The sequence below is a fragment of the Thermobia domestica genome, chromosome 4 (genome assembly GCF_964235325.1).
Source record: "Thermobia domestica chromosome 4, izTheDome1.hap1.1, whole genome shotgun sequence".
Taxonomy (NCBI): domain Eukaryota; kingdom Metazoa; phylum Arthropoda; class Insecta; order Zygentoma; family Lepismatidae; genus Thermobia; species Thermobia domestica.
This window is the reverse complement of record NC_137457.1, coordinates 113,737,764-113,757,883: the sequence shown is the minus strand read 5'-3', so window position 1 is coordinate 113,757,883 and position 20,120 is coordinate 113,737,764. Positions and strand designations below refer to the sequence as shown.

Below are 20,120 nucleotides of genomic sequence, written 5' to 3'. Positions count from 1 at the left end.
TAAAAAAATCAATATTTTGGACTAGTATTGTTAAATTGTGTTTTTAACTGATACCACATATCTTTGAAGTTAGGTATCAACCATTCTGATACTTCTTGAAATCTTAGCTATCGACACCGATATTATTGATTTGACGATCCATGTCTACCATTAGATATGGATATATACCATTGATGGATTTGCCAAACAGACTTTATCACTGCCCACACTTCAGTTTTCCACAAACATCCATCAGTATTACAAGCATCCATATCTGCATTGGCCATTGCTAATGCTGATCAAATGCGTTCATATCAGCAAAATGGTCCTTCCGTGGTACCTGGTATGAGCCGCATTATGAAAATTGACAAGTAGTTAGAATTATAGTACCTCCTTTAACACAAGTATATGTTTGCTCACATTTTTGTTTCCTTCTTGTGTGACGTGGTACTTAAGAAATTAGTCATGTCCTTTGTAGTGTTTTAGCAAATGGCATTCACATGTTTATTAAATACTCATGCTTCTTGTGAGTCATTTTAAGGTTTGTACTCAGTTGCAGGAAGAAGCAGATAGGTTGCTTCTTGACTTAACAACGCCAACATCGTTTGGAAACAGTTCTTGGTGTGAAGGAAGGAAATCAACATTCAATGCAATAGAGAGAGATAGATTAGAAGAAACTCCTGGAACATCCGCAGATTTACGAGAGGAACACCAGCAGGAAGAAAACACACAAAATACTTCTGACATTCAGTCTCTTGCCTCCAATTCCAGTTCAACTTCTTGCACTCACTCAGTGGAAGGCGAAAAGCAAATCAGGCACAGCGAATCAGAGGGAAATCATGTAAGTTTTGGTGTAATGGAATAAATATCTACAGGTTTTAATCATGAATGTTTATGGGACTGAATAAAGCAATCATCGCTCAAGGGAATTACATCAATATGGCTTTGTGAATGTAACATTTTTAAAATTGTTTGCATGCCTCTTCTGTGTGAACGTGGATTTATGTCCAAATGACAATTTTCCGTACATGTTAGGTTGTATATTGTATTTATCAATCCATGTTCCTTCTTGATACAAAGAAATCATAAATGGGATCTTATAAGTTTATAAGTAAAGTACAACACATTTTGGTAGCATGTGTATAATGTGAATTTTAAAGATTTAGGAGAAGGATTTCACATTCATTTTTACCATGGAGATCATAAAGGAAATGGTATTACAGTTTCTTAAGGAAATTTTTAAAATTGCACTCATTTCGATAACCAGACATTTTATCCTTACCCCATTCTATATACAGCTGGAATTTGCAAGTAGTTACACTGTTACTTCATGCCACTAGCCAGGTTTCAAAGCCAAGCGTGCTTCGTCGTCAGCTGAATCCATGAAATACTACAACAGGTGGATTTCATAAGGTTTACACGAACTACAGTATAGTTTTTTCTCACGTTTACAAATACGTTGAGCACCTAGATAAAATACGAAACATATTGTTATAGCTACTTGGTTGAGATTGTGAACATGAGAGAAAAGTAGAAAACGTAGTTGCTGTAACACTGAAATGAAAATCTGTGTAGTGAAATTCACCAGCGTCGATCCACCTGTCGATGAAGCATGCTTGGCTGAAAATCTGGGTTGTTGAGTGAACAAGCGAACTACTTAGAAATTCCAGATGTATATATGAGGGTTGAGAGTTCTATATGTAACAGCTATACGAAATGGTCTTTTTACTTCAACAATTTGGGACCAATTTACTACAGAATTTTGTTTTCGTTTATGATAATTTAATCTAAACATAAAAAATCTACAGTAATTTTCTGTGAAACCTCGTTTACTATAAATGAAATAAACATTTGGTAAAGAATCGGGGTAAAAGTACATATCTTTTTTTTATTTTCAGATACACTCCCTTGCTGCTATTTAAGAAATGTTTTGTCGAATCCCTTCTTGTATTGTACTATTAATGTGGGATAATGGAACATACAGGGACTTTTTCCTGTTGACAAACTCTCCCCAAAAGACCCTGATTGTGATTTTGCGTTTGTGATTAGTCACTCTGATATTATAATCAGATATTCATGCTCATGTTTTCCCTATGTACATTCTCTTTAGTTCAGGTAATTTTAGGTAACACTTCCAGTTGGAGGACTCGTGTAAGAAACCTTAAGGGAAATTATACCTTGTTTTTACTGATAATTCATTTTCATTCTCTACATTTGCACTACATTTATATTTCATTAAAAGTTTTGAAGGTTCACTTTACAATGTAAGAGGAAAATGCAAACTACAGTGAAATAAAAAGATAAAAATAATACGCTTATGAATCAGAAAATGTGAGGTCAGTGTATACTTTCTCAAATCTTGCTGTGATTAGGTTTTCAAATGGAGATGCAAGCCATGAAATATATTTGTTTTCGTTTTCTTTTATTAGGGACTTCATGGATATCCTTGTTCATAATGCTTTCGTTGCTTGCAGGTGCTTACTATATTGCAATGCACACTGGATGGAAAAGCCATTCTTGCTAAAGGAGAAAAGAATAATGGTTTACTAGATAATGCTTCAAGGTGTAATTTAGCACGACTTATAGTAAAGCATGAGTTAGAAGAAAATCCGACACGGCTAATAACACGAGGTGAATTTACACGCTGGGCACATGAAATAGCAACCATTTTTGGGAAAGAATCACCATCTGTGTATTACGCAGCTTACATTGGAGCCACGAACTACCAAACAAAACGCAATGCTTCTGGGAAGTTGTATGAGGCCTACATTTCAAGAAGAAGAGTTCTAAGAAAGAGAGGAGATATTCCAAGTAGAAGGTCCTCTTCTGCATCACCTACATCTTCACTAGGTGACGACACAGACATTGTTGAAGAACCCATTCCAGACCCAGTAATAGATGAGAAGTTACAGTGGCTCAGAACGTCACTAGATCCCTGGCATGTTGTGTGCGATAATTGGAGAGCAACAGCAGAAGCTAGATTGAAAGCCCTGGAACAGCCTGGGACGGTTGGTGCTTACCTTGACTTGTACCCTGTTTTGAAAACACCACAAGGTTATACATTGGTAAGTGCACTGTTACTGTACTAATGCAAAGTATTTAACAACTGAGTGAGGTGTCTCATTTTTCACAAAACACGTGTTCATTTCAATTCAACGCTGTCCTCATTAAAACATATAGGTCGAATAATGAGGTGGGGAAAAACATGTAAGATTTACATGTGTACAGACCACTATCACAAGGAAACAGCTCCACCCATAATTGCGCTCAGGCACAGTTTTAAGCTGTGAGAGCTAGATTTAGTTAAAGTTTTTGCATCAAAATTTTGACTTTTAATAGCTATATACATTATGTTAATTGTATTTTATATTCTATTTCTCTCCCTTCCATACTACAGTTTTATATCATGTATTCTGCTAGAGAAAGGTACGATGTGGTCTTGATTTGATACGTAGATTTTACTTTCCTTGACCATTACTTTCATTTTATTATATTTGGTTGTTTGTGAATATGTAAAATTGCTGAATTGTAACATTGTGTAAAAAATGCGAGTTTTGTAATTGATTTTCTTCATTCTCTTTCCAATTTGGTAACTTAAACCACTTGAAAGTGAGAAATTAAAAAAAAGACACATAGAAATAATTAACTATGTCTGTAGATTAAAATTGGAGTCTCCTTGCACTTGCTTGCTGGTGCTGTGAAATTTTGTCTTTTATTTTTTATTTTATTTATTTATTTTTCTTAAGAACCATGGCAAAAGGTTCATATGTTTTTAGTGGATGTGAACTTGATTGGTGTTAGTCATTGTGAACTTAGAATGGCCTACATGAGCTTTGCACAACTTGAATGTTGATCGTAGCAATCTTCCAGAAAAGGGTTCCAGTATATTACCAAAATATTGAAGAAAAATAGAAACTTAAGCAGGTAATTTTAATGTACAGAAATGGTTAATTTTTTTAAGAAAAAAAGTTTGCCCGTTTCCTGTTATGTTTGGCACATCGGTTGCTTATCTTTTAATGCGTTAATTACTGTTATGAAAAATGAATAGGAAAACTTGATGTTTCATTCCTGTAGGAACATTACTGAGAAATTTTACACTTGTTTCATATTTAAGATTTCATGGTGATACCTCACTACTAATAATGTTGCTCTTTTTGCAGCTGTTGGAGGACTACTCCTTCCTTTACCCTGGTACTGAAGACAATTTGTTTAACAGAATTGTTCTACTTCAAGACAAAATTCTGCATTTGTTGGAGTTGAAAAGAAATTTGAAAGAAATACATTCTCTTTCAGCACCGTACATCTGTGCTATTCATGGTAAGTACAGTGCTTCAAGCACTATTTATTTTTGTAATACAGTCATACCTAGGGTGATCAGGCGTACTGATTTTCGCAGTACAGTATTATTTTTCAAATTGCTTTCCTGTGTGTTCCAAAGACATCTAGAAAATTGAGATTTGTCCTTTTTTTAAAAGTCCTGATTAAATTTATTTGCAATACTTTAATGTTTCATTCTTTATTCACAATATATCGAATCACAGGCATTTTTTTTCTGAATGATAAACTTCTGTTTTTTTTCAACACTGCTCAAAAAATTATTGTTAGGAAGACAAAACAATCGACAAACCATTGTTTTGTAATGCAGTTGGTTTTACTGAGAAAGTCTTGTTGAGATGTCGGTAAGGCAGGATTGGTCACTTATTTCAAGTCACAGCAGTCAATTTAACTGGAGTTTCCTCGTGCCAGTCTTTTTCTGTCATTTCTTAAAATAATCCCAGGCTCTGAAAATCAATTTTAAAAAGTAAGTTTTTAGCCCTAAACGAAGTTTCACTATACGTTCATAAAAATAAACTACAAGCGCATGTATTAATTATGTGTCTAATTAATTATAATGCAAATGATATTATTTGATTATAGTACAACTAAATTTGATTCATCTATTTGCGACTTGCAGTGTGAAGTATTTGCGCTTCTTTCAGTAGTATTACTTGTCTAAATACATTGTTGTGAATAGGCAGAGAGAAAATTCTTTATAGTTCAATCGTGACCTTTTTTTATTGTTTTTGTTAATACTCCATTAAATTGTTTGAAATTCTTTCAACAATCTTGTATTTCGACATGAAAGTATTTGGAGATATGTTGATTTCTTAAAAATGAATGATTGCCTTGAGGTTAACGTGAAATGAAACAAAGAGATACGTATTGCCGATGCACAGGCTATCATTTATTATTATGCTTCTGTCCTACTTTTCACTTGTCAGAATCTGGTCACCCTAGTCAAACCCATTTAAAACATCATTGGAGGGGACCAGAGGGAAAGGAGCAGTTTGATAAGTGCCCAATTTTCCCGTTTTCGGTGCACCCATACACTTTGGTGTGGGAAGAGGTCGTGGTCTAAGACCCTCACATATAAACACTGGTGGGCATAGCTCCGTGAAACATGACCAAAAATGGGTCAACAATACAATGAAAATGCCCATAAGACGTGCATATTTTTTACATATATTTTGTATATTGCCCAAAAGAAGGGGCGTGCTCCGTTGAAGGTTGATGGAAGTGAGACTACACGTTGAACTCTACAAGCACTATGAGTTTCATCACACTCGAGCCTGCGGAACAGAGAAACAAATCGGGTCAAAGTCATATGCTCAGAGTGACTTTATATGAATCAAACACCTTACGTTGTTCGTGCGCATATCCACTCAAGGCGCAGTAATCGGTTAAAGTACTGCATTTTCGTTTTATGCGATCTTGGTCGGGTGGGGACGATTGCATTATAGGATAGTTTTGTCAATGTGCAAATGAAACATGGAGAGTTGGATGTTGTGCCCATGTCATGCTCATTATTTGGTACTTAGGAATGGCCAAAGAAATGTAGCACGTCCGAAGACATCCACAAGAAGACTATTTTATTCACAAGAAGACGAATCTAGGCTCTTGAGCGATATCGATGAACCATTCGTCAGAGGATGAGGAAATCTGCAATTAAACCCTTTTGCATACTTATGTACAAGTACTTTTGTATAATACATTACGTCGTACATAATAATCACCTCAACTGCCTGAGCGGTACTGGGAGTAAGGAAAACCTTGTACTACAGCTCCGGTAATGAATAAATCATTTTGTACCTTTCAATAGCACGTGTTACTCTAGTGCAATGATCATTTTGTTTCTTCGAACAATGTTTTTTTTAAGATATGATGTAGAATGTGCGAAATCCTAACTAGCATTCGCTTCCACTTATTTCATCTATAAGAAGGCCATTCAGCGGAAATACGACACATGGCTACGGCATTCTCTTGCGAGAGGTTTGCCTCATATCAAGCCAGTCTGAGCATTGGAAATGGTACGTCCCTTGAATTTGACCCGATTTGTTTCTCTGTTCCGCACACTCGAGTGCGATGAAATTCATGGTGCTTGTCGAGTTCAATGTGTAATCTCATTTCCATAAAACCTAACGGAGCGCGCCCCCTCTTTTGAGCGATATACAAAAAAATATGTCAATCAAATGCGCGCCTTTCACTCTTAGTTATGGCCACCATTATTTATATGGGAAGGTCTTAGGCCACGATTTTTTCTCACATCAAATTGTATGTGCGCAACGCAAACAGGAAAATTAGGCAATTTTGGAACAGTTCCTCTGATACTCTACTAAGCGGATGTTATTTATGAACAGCAAAATCAAACATTTTCTTTTGCTTGATTTTAATTGTACACATCATGAAACGTGTTTCTACGAAGTTTCAGCTAAACTGAAAATTATGAATTTGCCGAAAATCACATTTTAAGTTCAAAGTTTACAGTATTGCAAGACATAGAGTATAAACTATTATATAGACGTTTGAGAGAAAACAAAAGTATTGAGCTTAATCGGTAGATAGTAAGCGTCCCTCACACCGGGAAGTGCCACATAATGATATTGACATGTTTTTGGTTTTAAAAGTAGTGCGTAATTGGCCTTTATTTTTGTTTACGCACTGCAACTTCTTGTAGGAACTCTTGAATGGAAGAGAACTTAGTCCACAAATCTGATTACATAGACATATCATTGGCACTGTTGAAAAAAGTTTTAAAACATCTACAGCTTGTAAAGTGTGTAAAACTGAAGTTACTACCGAGTCAGCATCCTCTCCATCTTATTTAATTTCTTTCGTATAACAGTGAATTAAGTTTTCGTTTATGTGCCACAGATAGTACATAAAAATGACCTCACTTATATGGAGACCTGTCATGTAATTCACCATTTACTGATTTCAGATAAGGACATTTCACCTGACGTGAAGACAAATGTTGCTCTGATTTGTCTGCCACTGTTGCTACCTGTGGTACCCATCAAGAGGAACTGTAAGAGGACAACATGGCGCCCATCAAAATTGGAAATACGTGATGGATTCATGACACACATTACATCTGACAGTCACCTGCAGAACACAATTCAACAGAGGAAAGAAAAACTACAAAAACTGGGGGCTCCATTTCAGCCTTTGGTTGTTCTTGTGGGTGAGGACATAACGTCAGTTACATGCTCCTATGTCGTCGTCGAGAACACTTTGTACAAATTCAATTCATTACAAAGCGCTGTTGACACATGTTTCAAAATCATGTTTCATATTTCATACCTGTAATTCATATTATTAAGCATCAATATTTTAACGAAGTCATATCGTCCTTTCCATGGGTTGTCAACTCACACAGAAGATCTTGTCGATGTTAATTAATTTTAAGTGTATTCTATCATCCTTCTTACAAGGTTTCTTACTTTATATCTTTATATACTTACTACTATTTCGAAACTACTAAAAAGTGGCTTTTTTATTGATATTTCGCCCTTCATCTGAGAGCATTTTCGAAGCAGGTAATGTTCCATCGATCTTCACATGTTAACCAATTTATAGACGGCAATCCGGTTATCTTCTTTCTTCCCTAAAATATTCACTATATAATTATATGAGCGCAAGAGAGGACGATTCTTAATTAACAAAAGATTGGCTACTTACCATGAATCCTCCCTTGCAATGCCTAAATATTTTTCATACGTTTCGGAACTCGTAGCTGGTTCCTTCCGAACAAGCTGCGAGTTCCGAAACATATGAAAAATATTTAGGTTTTCCAAGGGAGGATTCATTGGTAAGTAGCCATTTTTAATTAATATTCACTATGTGGTTTAAATTAATTACAAACATCGTTAAAACTCATTACAATGCTTTTACTTAAACTATTCTCTGAATATTATAGCCGAGAAAAAAAAGAGGATCACAGGACTTTAGTATTGGAAATAGGTTTAAATGTAAAGATCGATGGACAATTGCCTTCTTTGAAAATGCTTTCAGGTGAGGGGGAATATATGCACTGCATACACAGGTAAATAATAAAAATGCGACGTTTTAGTAAAATTTATATTAAACCTGTGACTTCTTGGAAGTTCATTGATACAGTGATTTATTTACAAAAACAAAAGAAAGAAAAAAAACTGCAGTAATGGTTAAAAACTAATAGAAAAATACTGCATGGCTGCTGCTGTAGTGAAACACAATTTATTGTGGCTGAAATTAGTATCAAGTTGGTAGATATGCAGCAACAGTGTCAAGAAGTGGATGACTTGAACTGTTTAAAGTTAACCAACATCGACAAGGTAATCTAAGTGCTTGGATAGCCCATAATAAGGGCAATAGGAGGAACTCAATGATGAAAATGCTTTGTTTCACAACGTCTTGCACTGCCGTCAAGAGAATATATAACCTCAATACAAAACAACTGTATTCAAAATTAAATATATCTAGTGACTATTATCATTTCAGTGTAATTGTGAGAAAATTGTAGTAGTTTCAGAATGGTGTTTAAGACAAACGTACAGTAGTATTAAAGCAGAATTTAAGACCATACAAGTGTACTGTTGTTCTATGAGAAGATGCCCCAAGGGAAGAATAGTAAACACCAAATATATATGTATAAGGACTCTTGGTAAAGTATTTTTCTTTGTAAAAGCAGTGTGACATGATAAAATACATGTGAAATAAATAAGCACAAAAAATTTTATTTAAAAAACACCAGTAAATTATATGCTGCACACGTGTTCTTCCATTTACATCGTACAGACATATGGAAACCACTAGCTTATTCAATGTTTATTTGTATTTATGTACAGATTAAATAGACATCCATTTGACATGGTTAGCAACAGAAGTGTTGTGTAGTTTTAGATATTTTATAAATTTAGATTGTTACATATGTTTGATGGTTAATGGAAGCTATACTTGTCTACTGCACATATATATGTGTATGTGTGAGTTTTGCAAATAAAGCATTGAAGTGACATATAAATTGCTCTCTTAAATTCATATGTATATATCTCCTATTTACATATGGTGAAAAGGCAGTTAACTATAAAGGTAACCAAGAAAGTTCTGTCGCTTTATTGTGGAGGTCTGTGTTCATTGGCTCTCACACCGTGAGCTGAATGCCAATGGAGATAAAGCGAAGATCAGTTATTGGTTAAGGACAGAGTGAACATGGGTCTTCTACAGAGCGTAATAAGGGCGTGTATGCTGTAACGCTGCTGCAGCGGGACAGAAAATATGCCAGGCCTTTGGTGAGGATGTCATAACTACGCGGAGAGTGCAGCAGTGATTTAACAAGTTAAGGACGGTGACGAAACACTCGAAGATGCACCACGTGCCGGAAGTCCAACACATGTACAAAATGAAGATCTTCAGGCAGCAATTGAGAACAATGGCCAGACATGTGAGGAACTGGGACTACAATTCAGTATGAGTGGAGAAATCATTCGGCAGCTTGGCGGAGAAACCATCTCCATCAGCTTGGGAAGTACTACAAGTTGGGTCGACGGGTCCACATGATTTTACTCCGGACCAGAAGGCAACGCGAGCAAACACCTGTGTTTCTGTGCTGTCTCGTCTGAGGAATGAGCCATTTTTTGGACAGGGTGTTTACATGTGATGAGAAGTGCGTCCTGTACGAAGCTCCACGGTCCTATCATCATTGGTTAGCATCCTGTGAACTGGTTCCAAACAGCTGATTCCAGCACTGCACCAGAAGATTCTTCTGTGTGATTGGTGAACTGCTCGCGGCATCGTGCATCTGGAACTGTTACCAGCTGATCAGAGCATCAATGTAACTGTGTACTGTTAGCAATTGAGGCGTGTTCAAGAAAACCTGAAAACTGTGGAGCCAGCACTTCTAAATCGCAAAGTTTTTCTCCTGTTACAGAACAACGCTAAGCCCCATGTGGCTACGATGACCCGGAACACGCTTTTCCGCCTTGGATGGGAAACACGTGCATCCGACATACTCCCCGAACACGGCACCGTCCCATTATCACCTGTTGTACACGACTGTACATTTTTTAGTACAGAAAAGCAGGTACTGATAAGATAAATTTACATTATGTACTGTAACCACTTCAAGATTTTGTGACTATGTTTCATGTAAATATGTGCACTTTTGCCATGGTGAACAATTTCCTTCATGGAAATAACTCTATATTGTAATACACCCACGTACTTCCTTCTATTCTTCATATGTACATTGCAATATTACATTCCATACTTAACCTAATGTGTACAGGATGGTTCAAAACTTAAATCATCAAACTGTTTAGTAAGCCTCAATGATGTCAAATTATTGTGTATGTTATATTGACGCTGGAAATTGACTTTTTTTCTTTAAAAAAAAATATATTTACTTTAGCAGTGTCAAGAATTAGCAGTGTGAAGCACAACGCCGAACAACGACATTCGTTACATTTTAGATTTCGAGAAGTACGAGAAAAACTTGCAGAATATTTCAGGAGAACAATGGAAATAAAAAAAATCAGCAGATAGCGACATTTATCAGAGTAATAGAAGCAAAATAGCGCCAATTAAACGTGCCTGCATGAAAGAACGGGAAGGTTTTCTTGAAAGCACTAAAATGTAACATATACCGTTGTTCGGCTCGGTGCTTCAATTGGTAAATAGTTTTGAGAAACGTTCATGAAAATCGAGTTTTTTTCTACTGGGTAATTAGAAAGAATATTTGTAAGTAGACCAAATCCTGGCCTTTTGACTAGCTACCAGTACTTTAAATAACATTATTAAACATTGTGTGTACCTGACGAAGTTGATTCTACTTGAAGTCATAATTTGCATTGAAATGGTATGTATAATTTGAACTAGGTACATACAATGCTTAATTATGTAATACAAAGCACCGGTTGCTAGACAAAAGGCCAGAATTTTGTGTACTTACAAATATTCTTTCTAACTGCAGTAAGGAATGTATCAATTTTTACAATGTTTTTCAAAATTACTTTTTTTAAATTAAACATATTTACTTTGAAGAAAAGGTTACTCTCCGAACTAAATAGTGTCATTAACCTGCACAATATTCAAGACACTATTGATGGTTTCCAAGCAGTTCAATGATTTAAAGGTTTTGAAGCATCCTGCACACATTAACTTCAGTATGGAAAGCAATGTTGTAACATACGTATAAAGAATAGTAGGAAGTACATGACTACATTACAATACAGAGATATTTCCATGAAATCATTTATTTTTCCACGGTCAGAAGGCACATATTTACATGAAGGTATGTCACAAAGTCCGGAAGTAATTACTTATTGCATGTTATGTAATTTTATTTCATCAGGAGAACCTGGATTTTTTGTCCTGAAAACATGCATTTTGTACGCACTGTAAGTATTCATTTCCTAGATGCAATGTTTCCAGCACCAATTTTTATGGCATAAAGTCCGTAGTATACGTATGATTTGCAGGAATTCCTGTTACATGAACTATAGTGGATGTACTAATTATCCAAATGATCAGTAACTAATATAATTTCTTCAAAATGCGTACGTACAATTATTCATTCCGAAGGAGTATATTTCAGTCCTATGTAGTGGAGTTTACATTCTATCAGTACTTTTGTGCAGTAATTGCTGCAAGCTTTACTACGCTGCTTGGAGAAATTGTCTTTATACACATGGGAAAAGACATTACGGGATTGGGTTTTAGTTTTAATTTCATTACTTTCGTCCCTGACTGATTGCAAGCTTTTCATTATACTATGGTAATAAAGTCCATGCATAAGGACAACAATACAGTCAAAGCATGTATTCGTATCCTTTCGTCATGGCATTTTCACAGTAGCGAATGCAGATTTAACTGACTATACAGTGCTTAAGACTCCACATACAGATTTAAATGCAGACACGGACGGAGTTTCCACCATTCCTTCATGTGATTTTTCCACGTTTGCCTCGATAAATGTCTAGCAACACCTGGAAATATAACATTCCTGTTTTGTAATTTTTCCATTCCACTTGAGTTTTAACATGACCGGTAATGGTGTCGCTCCATTATTACTCTTATTAACTATGACGTCATATCTTTAATAAGTTCTGACGTCATCATTTTTATCTGGAAAAGTAAGGAGAAAATATACGTAGAACGGACAAGAAAAATTAACATTCTCGGTAATGTTGGAAAGTCATTCTTACGAAAGGTCCTAAAAATCACTTGAATTTACGTACTTTTTATCCGTAATTTTTTCTCAGTGTACAATTCCTCAACTTTTACTGCAACTGTTTCGTCAATAGCAGAAAAACTTGGGTCCTTCTTATATTTATAATGTTGAATCTCTCTTTTAAACAACATCGCAGTACATTGAGAAAAGTTGGAAATTGGCAAGAATTCAAGTCCTTTGGCGGTCCGATTATGGGACACTCCATTTCGCTCCCCAATACTTTGCTTGACTTTGGCCTAGAGGTGACGTACTCGTTCTTGTCTACTGGCTTGCAGGAGGCCATTTCGACGTTAACTTTAATTTCTTACTGTACTAAAATAACAAAACTTTTTACCTCAATTCCTTGGCTTGCGTTCAAAGAGAATGGAACAGATCAACACGTTTATTTTAATGTTGATTTCATAATTTGCACTAACTGCATTAATTGCAAAATTTGATTTAATAACTGCACTGAAAAAACTTTTAACCTCACATTAAACGCCACGTATTGATTGTTTCTGATTTGTACATACAACAATCTTCTCAACCGTTCGCTAACAATTACCACTTCCAAATTGCAAATTTTGCACTTATTGCAAAATTTGATTTAATAACTGCACTAAAATAAAAACAAAACTTTTAACCTCACATTAAACGCCACGTATTGATTGTTTCTGATTTGTACGTACAACAATCTTCTCAACCTCTCGCTAACAATTACCAGTTTCAACCAGTGATGGGAAAATACCCGGGAAGATATTTTCGGGAATATTCCCGAGGAATATTCCAGGGAAGATTGCCAAAATGGGAATTATCCAGGAATTTATGTACAATCAGAAAGAAAATTGCATTCTATTACTATATTATGATTTCAAAGTTGAATTAATTTTTACATCACAGCATATTATTACTGTTGTCCACAGAGGATTCTTTAAAATGTATATTCTGAATGGTAATATGTTACTTTATTAACAGTTTATTATATTTATAGAGTACGCATAAATGTATTTATTTACAATACCCACACAGCAAGGAATATTTTCTCAACCAAAAGAAAATATTTTCCTTGGTTTCCAAAAGGTTTTCCTTCTCTGAAGATTTCCATGCTGGTTTCCCTAATGTATTCCGGATATTTCCGGAAAATATTTTCCCAAAAATGTTTAGAAAACATTTTAGAAATTACCGAAAGTACATTTTGAGAATGTTAGCCGGAAAGTATATCCAGGAAAATATTCACAAAATGTATTAGAAATATTTTATTGGATATAATCTAATATGTTTTCACTGTTGAGAAGGAAAATATTTTCGAAATGATAATAAAAATGTTTTCAATATATGATATGGGAAACAATGAAAGGAAATATATTCCATATATTTGAAAAATGTTTTCTAATAGGTTATTTGAAATATTTTCTATTTTTACAAGAAAACATATTGAACATATATTTTTAAAACGTTTAGAATGTTTTAAAAATAAATTCTCTCGTAATATAAGAAATATTTTTCAGAAATGTTTTAAAAAGGTTCACTTAATTTTAACAAAAGTATTTTGGTAATCTTCTGTTATAACTTAAACGGAATATTTTCGTACAATATTTTAGTCTTATTTCCAGAATATTTTATCGAATTTTGAATATAAAACTTTAAAACAGGAAAAAGAAAACATATTAAAAATGAATAGAAAATGTTTTCCGTTATGTTTTAGAAAATATTTTGTGTTTTTAGTGAACAACATTTTCTGATATATTATAGAAATATTTTTACATTGTTTTCAGAATATACTCTTCCGTTACTGGAGAAAATATATTCCTTGTTATATCTGAGAAATATCTCAAATATTTACCGGAAATATTTTTTAAAAATGTTTGGAAAACATTTTATGAAGTACAATAAGTATATTTTTAGAACGTTAGAAGGAAAATAATGTAAGGAAAATTTTCACAAATTCTACTATTGTGTTGAATGTAATGTAATATGTTTTCAATGTTGAGAGAGAAAATGTTTTCAAAGTAATACTGAAAATGTTTTACATACATGATATATTAAAAAATAGGAAATATATTCCATAGATTTTACAAATGTTGTCCAACGTGTTACTTGCAATCTTTTCTATTGTTACGAGAAAACGTATGAAATATAATTTTAAAAATGTTTCGAATATGTTAAAAATAAATTCGTTCGTAATATGAGAAATATTTTCCAGAAATATTTTAAAAACACCTATTAATTTTGTATGGAAATGTTTTTGTTACCTTCTGTAACTTAACCCTAGGAAGTCCAAGAATGTTTTTTGTCTCAAGTAGGTCCAAGGGGAGGCTCCTCGAACCCACAGTATAACATACTATAATTCACATAATGTCATCTAACAACAAATTAATATAGAATAAGCATTCAGAACTTACTCGTGGCTGATATGTTGTTTCCCAACATAAGAACACAATCCTTGTAAATAGAAACGAAAAAATCTAAGTTCAGGAAATATACTTGTAGAAAATATGTCACATGGAAGTCCAAGGAGGGGGTTCGATGAGCCCACTACTTAGAAATAATTTTTAACTTACAAGTTACTAAATAAAAATGCACATTAATGATGTGGATTTATCAAAGAAGTAATAATACACAATAAATAAAATTCTCAATATTTTTACCAAGACAACGACAGGTTTTTTTCAAGAAATACAAACGAGTGGGTTCGAGAAGGACTTCCTAGGGTTAAATAAAATATTTTCATATAGTATTTTAGAATTATTTTCAGAATGTTTTATCTTATATTTAATTAAAAAAGTTAAAACAGATATTAAAAATGAATAGAAACTTTTTACTATAATGTTTATGAAATATAGTTTGTGCTTTTAGCTGATAGTATTTTATTATATATCAAAGAAATACTTTTACATTATTCTCATAATATATGATTCAGTTACAATAAAAGTACATATTCCTTGTTATACCTAAAATGAATCTTACCGGAAATGTTTCTGAGACATTTTTCTAATTTAAATATGTTGGAGATTATACATGCATACGTATATATATATATATATATATATATATATATATATATATATATATATATATATATAGAGAGAGAGAGAGAGAGAGAGAGAGAGAGAGAGAGAGAGGAAAGTTACCAATATCAGCCCCCTATCCCTAATCCGGCGCCCCAGTCTCTAGCGTCTCTGTGAAGCGTAAACAGCCAAGTGTTGTGCTGGGCACATTACTTACTCCGATTAAGAAAAGGCACTGATATTAGAAAGTAATCCTACACAGTTTGGGGGCTGAGAATCAGTAGGCATTGTGATTTGAGTGACTTGCAAGTTTTGGTAGTGTCAGAGAAATCTGAAGTTTTACGATAAATGAGTATGAGTAGGCAAAATTTTCATTATAGTAGCTAATTAAGGAACTACAAAGTAAGTAAATACGTGTTTAGTAATGCATTATAAGCTTTAATTGCGAAACTATTACGTTTGTTTCCGCCATGTGCTGAAACCCTAATCCGGCACCCAGAGCCGTAGCTAGAGATTTCGGCGCCCGGGGCGAAGTAGAATTCGGCGCCCCTACACTCATCTTACCAATCTTACCAATCATTATATATATATAAGAAAATCAGCTTTTGTTGTTATGCTACGCTGAATTTTTATAAATCTTCTTGGAAAGACCATTGCAACAACTAAAAACGATCATTATGTATCCTTTTTCAAATAAGAGCTGTTTCAAGAGTCTTATTTTGGGCTTTTTGTTAAGATTGACAAAACTACGTTTGGTTGTATACAAATTCACTAGGAGAACAGTTCAGGAAAATTACTATTATGTACAACGTTTAATACTATCGATAAGAAATTAAATTTCAATACATTAAAAACTATATGCTTCTAAATTGTTCGAAATGGGTAACAGTATTAATTTCCAATAATAATTGTAAACATTTTAATTTTATTCTGTATGTGACCACATCAATAGCATTTTAATTTCGATCTTTTTACGGTAAAAAATATTTTGTGAAATGTAATGGAAATTCAGAAGGAGCCTTTTTTGTGAATTTCTAAATATTGATCGATGGAGGTGAAGAATATGTTCAATGTTTGTACTTAAAATCCAAAATATACTTTGGCTACTACATATGTCTGAAATTATAGTAATCACTTAATTTCTTAATGAATGAAAGTTCCGAATTTAAGCTACTTATTATTAATTAACATATTAAAATACACTAACACGTACTTATATTAAGAGTGTGCCTACTTATGTTTTGTATGTATGTAGATAGATAAAAACATCACACAACTAGACACGTATGCACAAAATAATATGCTGACAATACAAAAATTGATGAAAAAATGACCCCAATAAATTCCTTCAAACTGGAAGAATTTCATATGTTAATGGAATTTAAAAATAAATCATTGGTAGTGATTAGTATCTAAAAAAGTTGAACTTCTTTGGGCTAAGTTCTGATCCCTTAAGCCCCTATTCTACAACTGCTTGAAGTTCGAAAATGTTATTGTTCCCCTCGTTAACCTTTATTTTTAATATTATCGCACAAACAACAGCTTGAATGTGTCTCTTCACTCTTCTCACTTTCATACCTTCATTCTCACCGTCGCACAGTGGGGCTGAACCAGGCAATTCTTAGCAAAAACTCGAAGAATGAAGTAAAAGATTGACTTGATATAATTTGTTATAATGAAGCCTTGATAGTGTACACGTAAGATAGTGTGCAGGAAAATAAATGATAGCAACTTACAATGAACTCATGGGACGTGTAAATTTGGTTATTCGCTGAAGCCGGAGAGAAGATAGGAACGACAGAAGATAGGAAATTGATTTTGAATGCGACTATTCCTACATTGCGTGTAGACATTCAGTGGCTGGTAAACATGGTGACACGACCGACATGTATGTATCGTTTTGTATATTTAGAATATTGATGTGATGTGTAGTCAATAATCATATTAGCAATGATGCTAATATCATTATCATATCCTTATGATAATCCCCTACTTAATATCATATTTGGAAAATGCTGTGGTACTGAAAGCATATAAACTATGGTCAAACGATAGAATGGCATTTTACTAGAAAACGTGGCATATGTCTGTGATTTTTTAATATGTCGTAACAGAAACATTGTTCTTACTGTATGCAAAGAGAAAACCTCCACATATTTGCACGTTTGGAAAATATAGCACATGAAAATGTTTGAGGAAAACCGCATTCTGGATGCAATGCTGCTTTTGAATTGAGCTGGGATGAATGTGAGAACAAGTGTTAGGTTATTAGACATGCACGCAGTGACAAAGTTGAATATAGGTCGATTCTGGGAATTTTGCCCCCAGACCCATCTTGTTTCCAACATCTAGTCATACTTCTCTGTCATTCACAACAGAACTAAACTCTAGTCAAACATATTTGATTAATGGTGGCGACATTTTGAAACGCCAATGCTAAACAATCTATGGACCATAAGATAGAACCATATTAAAATGGTGTTGATCAATTCAGTATTGTGTTTTTTGTGATGCGTGCACAGAAGTGACATTGAAATCAACTGTAATGAGCCTCCGCTCGCTCCAGCTCAGAGTGTTCCAATCAAGCTCTGAAATGAGATCACGTAATGCACGATGCAATATATGAAACAACCTAAACAGGTTACTGATGCTTGTAAATCATAATATGTTTAATATATCTGATAATATATACATATCGAGAACTTGCGATGAGATAATTTTTATGTATTGAAGCGTCCTTGCATCTGCATTGTCATAACGAATCCTCCACAACTTTGAAATAATTTTGAGAAGCAAGAACTTTTCTTCAATTTTATTACTCTTCAGTTGTAAAATTAATAAGTACACTTTTTCTTTTCATATATAAGAATATAAGCCAATCATAAATTGCCAAATCAAAGAATATTGCCCACGCGTTTCTTTATGCCAATCATATAATCTGCTATATAATTTAGGCGCGAATATAAGGAATATTTCCTTTTATGATGTAAAACTCTATGTTTTTGATTAAATAATGTCGAAATAACATTATTATAGCCACTGCATACGCCGAACTAATTGATTTCAATTTTCCGCTTCATATTGCGAATTCTTATTTTTGCCAAGAATTCAGTGCTTTGGCCCCACTGTGCGTCGTGATTAATCCGATTGGGTAGAAAAACGTTTTGAAGTCAGCAAATTCACCACTGTCAAAACGCCGAACACGACTTTGCTCGTTTCTGATTTTAAAAATGCTCATGCGTACACTATAAGTCATTACTCGGCACCTTGTATACCACATGTCATTAAGAAATCATGTATAATAAATCTTCAAGTAATAAGTAAAAACTTGTTGTGACTTATTTAAACTCTTGCATTGCGAGCGAAGCGAGCAAGAAAATTTTTAAGAAATCTATGTATTTCATTGATAACCTACAGCAATATTTATCTAATAGGGCGCCAATACTTTCTGGGGGCGACTCGTCTTTTACTTATGTTCAACACTACTTTTTCTTTTTCCTTGCTCGTGCGGCGCCCCCTTGCTGTCAGCGCCCGGGGCGGGCGCCCCGCTGGCCCCCCCTTAGCTACGGCTCTGCCGGCACCCCTTTTGGAGTCCTAAACCGGCACCCTCTTTAATGGCATATGTGTCATTAGTAGACCCTATAGCTTCTAATCTTTATAGGCTATAGTCCTATATAAAATGAAATAGAGTTGCTCGAGTTCTGAGAAAGTTTTTCATTGTTGCAGCGCCGAAAAGAAGCCGCCTTAATTAGGGAAACGGAAAGAAAACCACGCACTATAATCACAATTGGCCAAAAGAAAATATGACTGAGGCCATAACTGCTGTGAGATCGAAGGAAATGTGATGAAAGAACGCTCAGTATCTCAGAATTCAGCTCTCTTTTCAACACTTGAAATTCTCATTGAATACACTGCTTCACCAGAAAATGATGTTTCATGTATGTTCTGTTCAGACAATGATGAAATGTGAGTTATGCGTCTTATGTGTTCAGACTGGGCACATGCTGAATGTATTGGAGCTGAAAAAGACGATTACATATGTGACGTTTGCCGATGATTGTGATTGGTGCTTTTTGTTTACTTGTTTATTGAACAGTTTTCATAATTATATTGAACGTTTACGCAAGAAGCGCATACATACAATGAAAATACAAATGTTTATATTTCTTCAAAATTTTTATGTTTCATCAGTCAAATTATTAATATTTTCTGAAATAAAGTCATGGTACGCCATTATCTGGTCATATTTAATTTTCTTCAGTTTATTTGGTAATTTTTAGGTAACTCACTGCTAGTAATATACGAGGATGCTGATTTAGGCTACCTTTTTCAGACTCATGAATTTGATAGGTTTCAGAAAAACCTTTCTAGCTTCAACCACGTTAGGCTTATCAACTTTGTACTGCCAACTGAACATAAGAAACTTGTTTAACTTTTTATATTGAATACTTAAAAATGACAAATTCTAATTCTATCAATTATAGGACTGAAAAACAAACTGGGGTGCCGGATTTGGCTACTTTCCTCTATATATATTAGTGCACTGCATGGTTCGGGCTCAGGCGGTCCAGCTCTGCTGTTTCCTTAGCCCAGGCTGGGCTAGGGCAGGCCGGCGCTTCAAGTAG

General features: G+C 34.4%; 1 protein-coding gene across 1 annotated transcript; it reads left to right on the top strand.

Annotated features, from left to right (window-relative positions):
• Window positions 1–1,172: 1,172 nt before the first annotated feature.
• Window positions 1,173–19,552, top strand: LOC145682843 (uncharacterized). Its single transcript, XM_081754208.1, has 5 exons — window positions 1,173–1,193; window positions 2,454–3,044; window positions 4,140–4,296; window positions 7,238–7,480; window positions 19,488–19,552. Exons 1-5 carry the CDS (start codon window positions 1,173–1,175, stop codon window positions 19,550–19,552), a joined length of 1,077 nt encoding a protein of 358 aa, XP_081610334.1.
• Window positions 19,553–20,120: the final 568 nt, after the last annotated feature.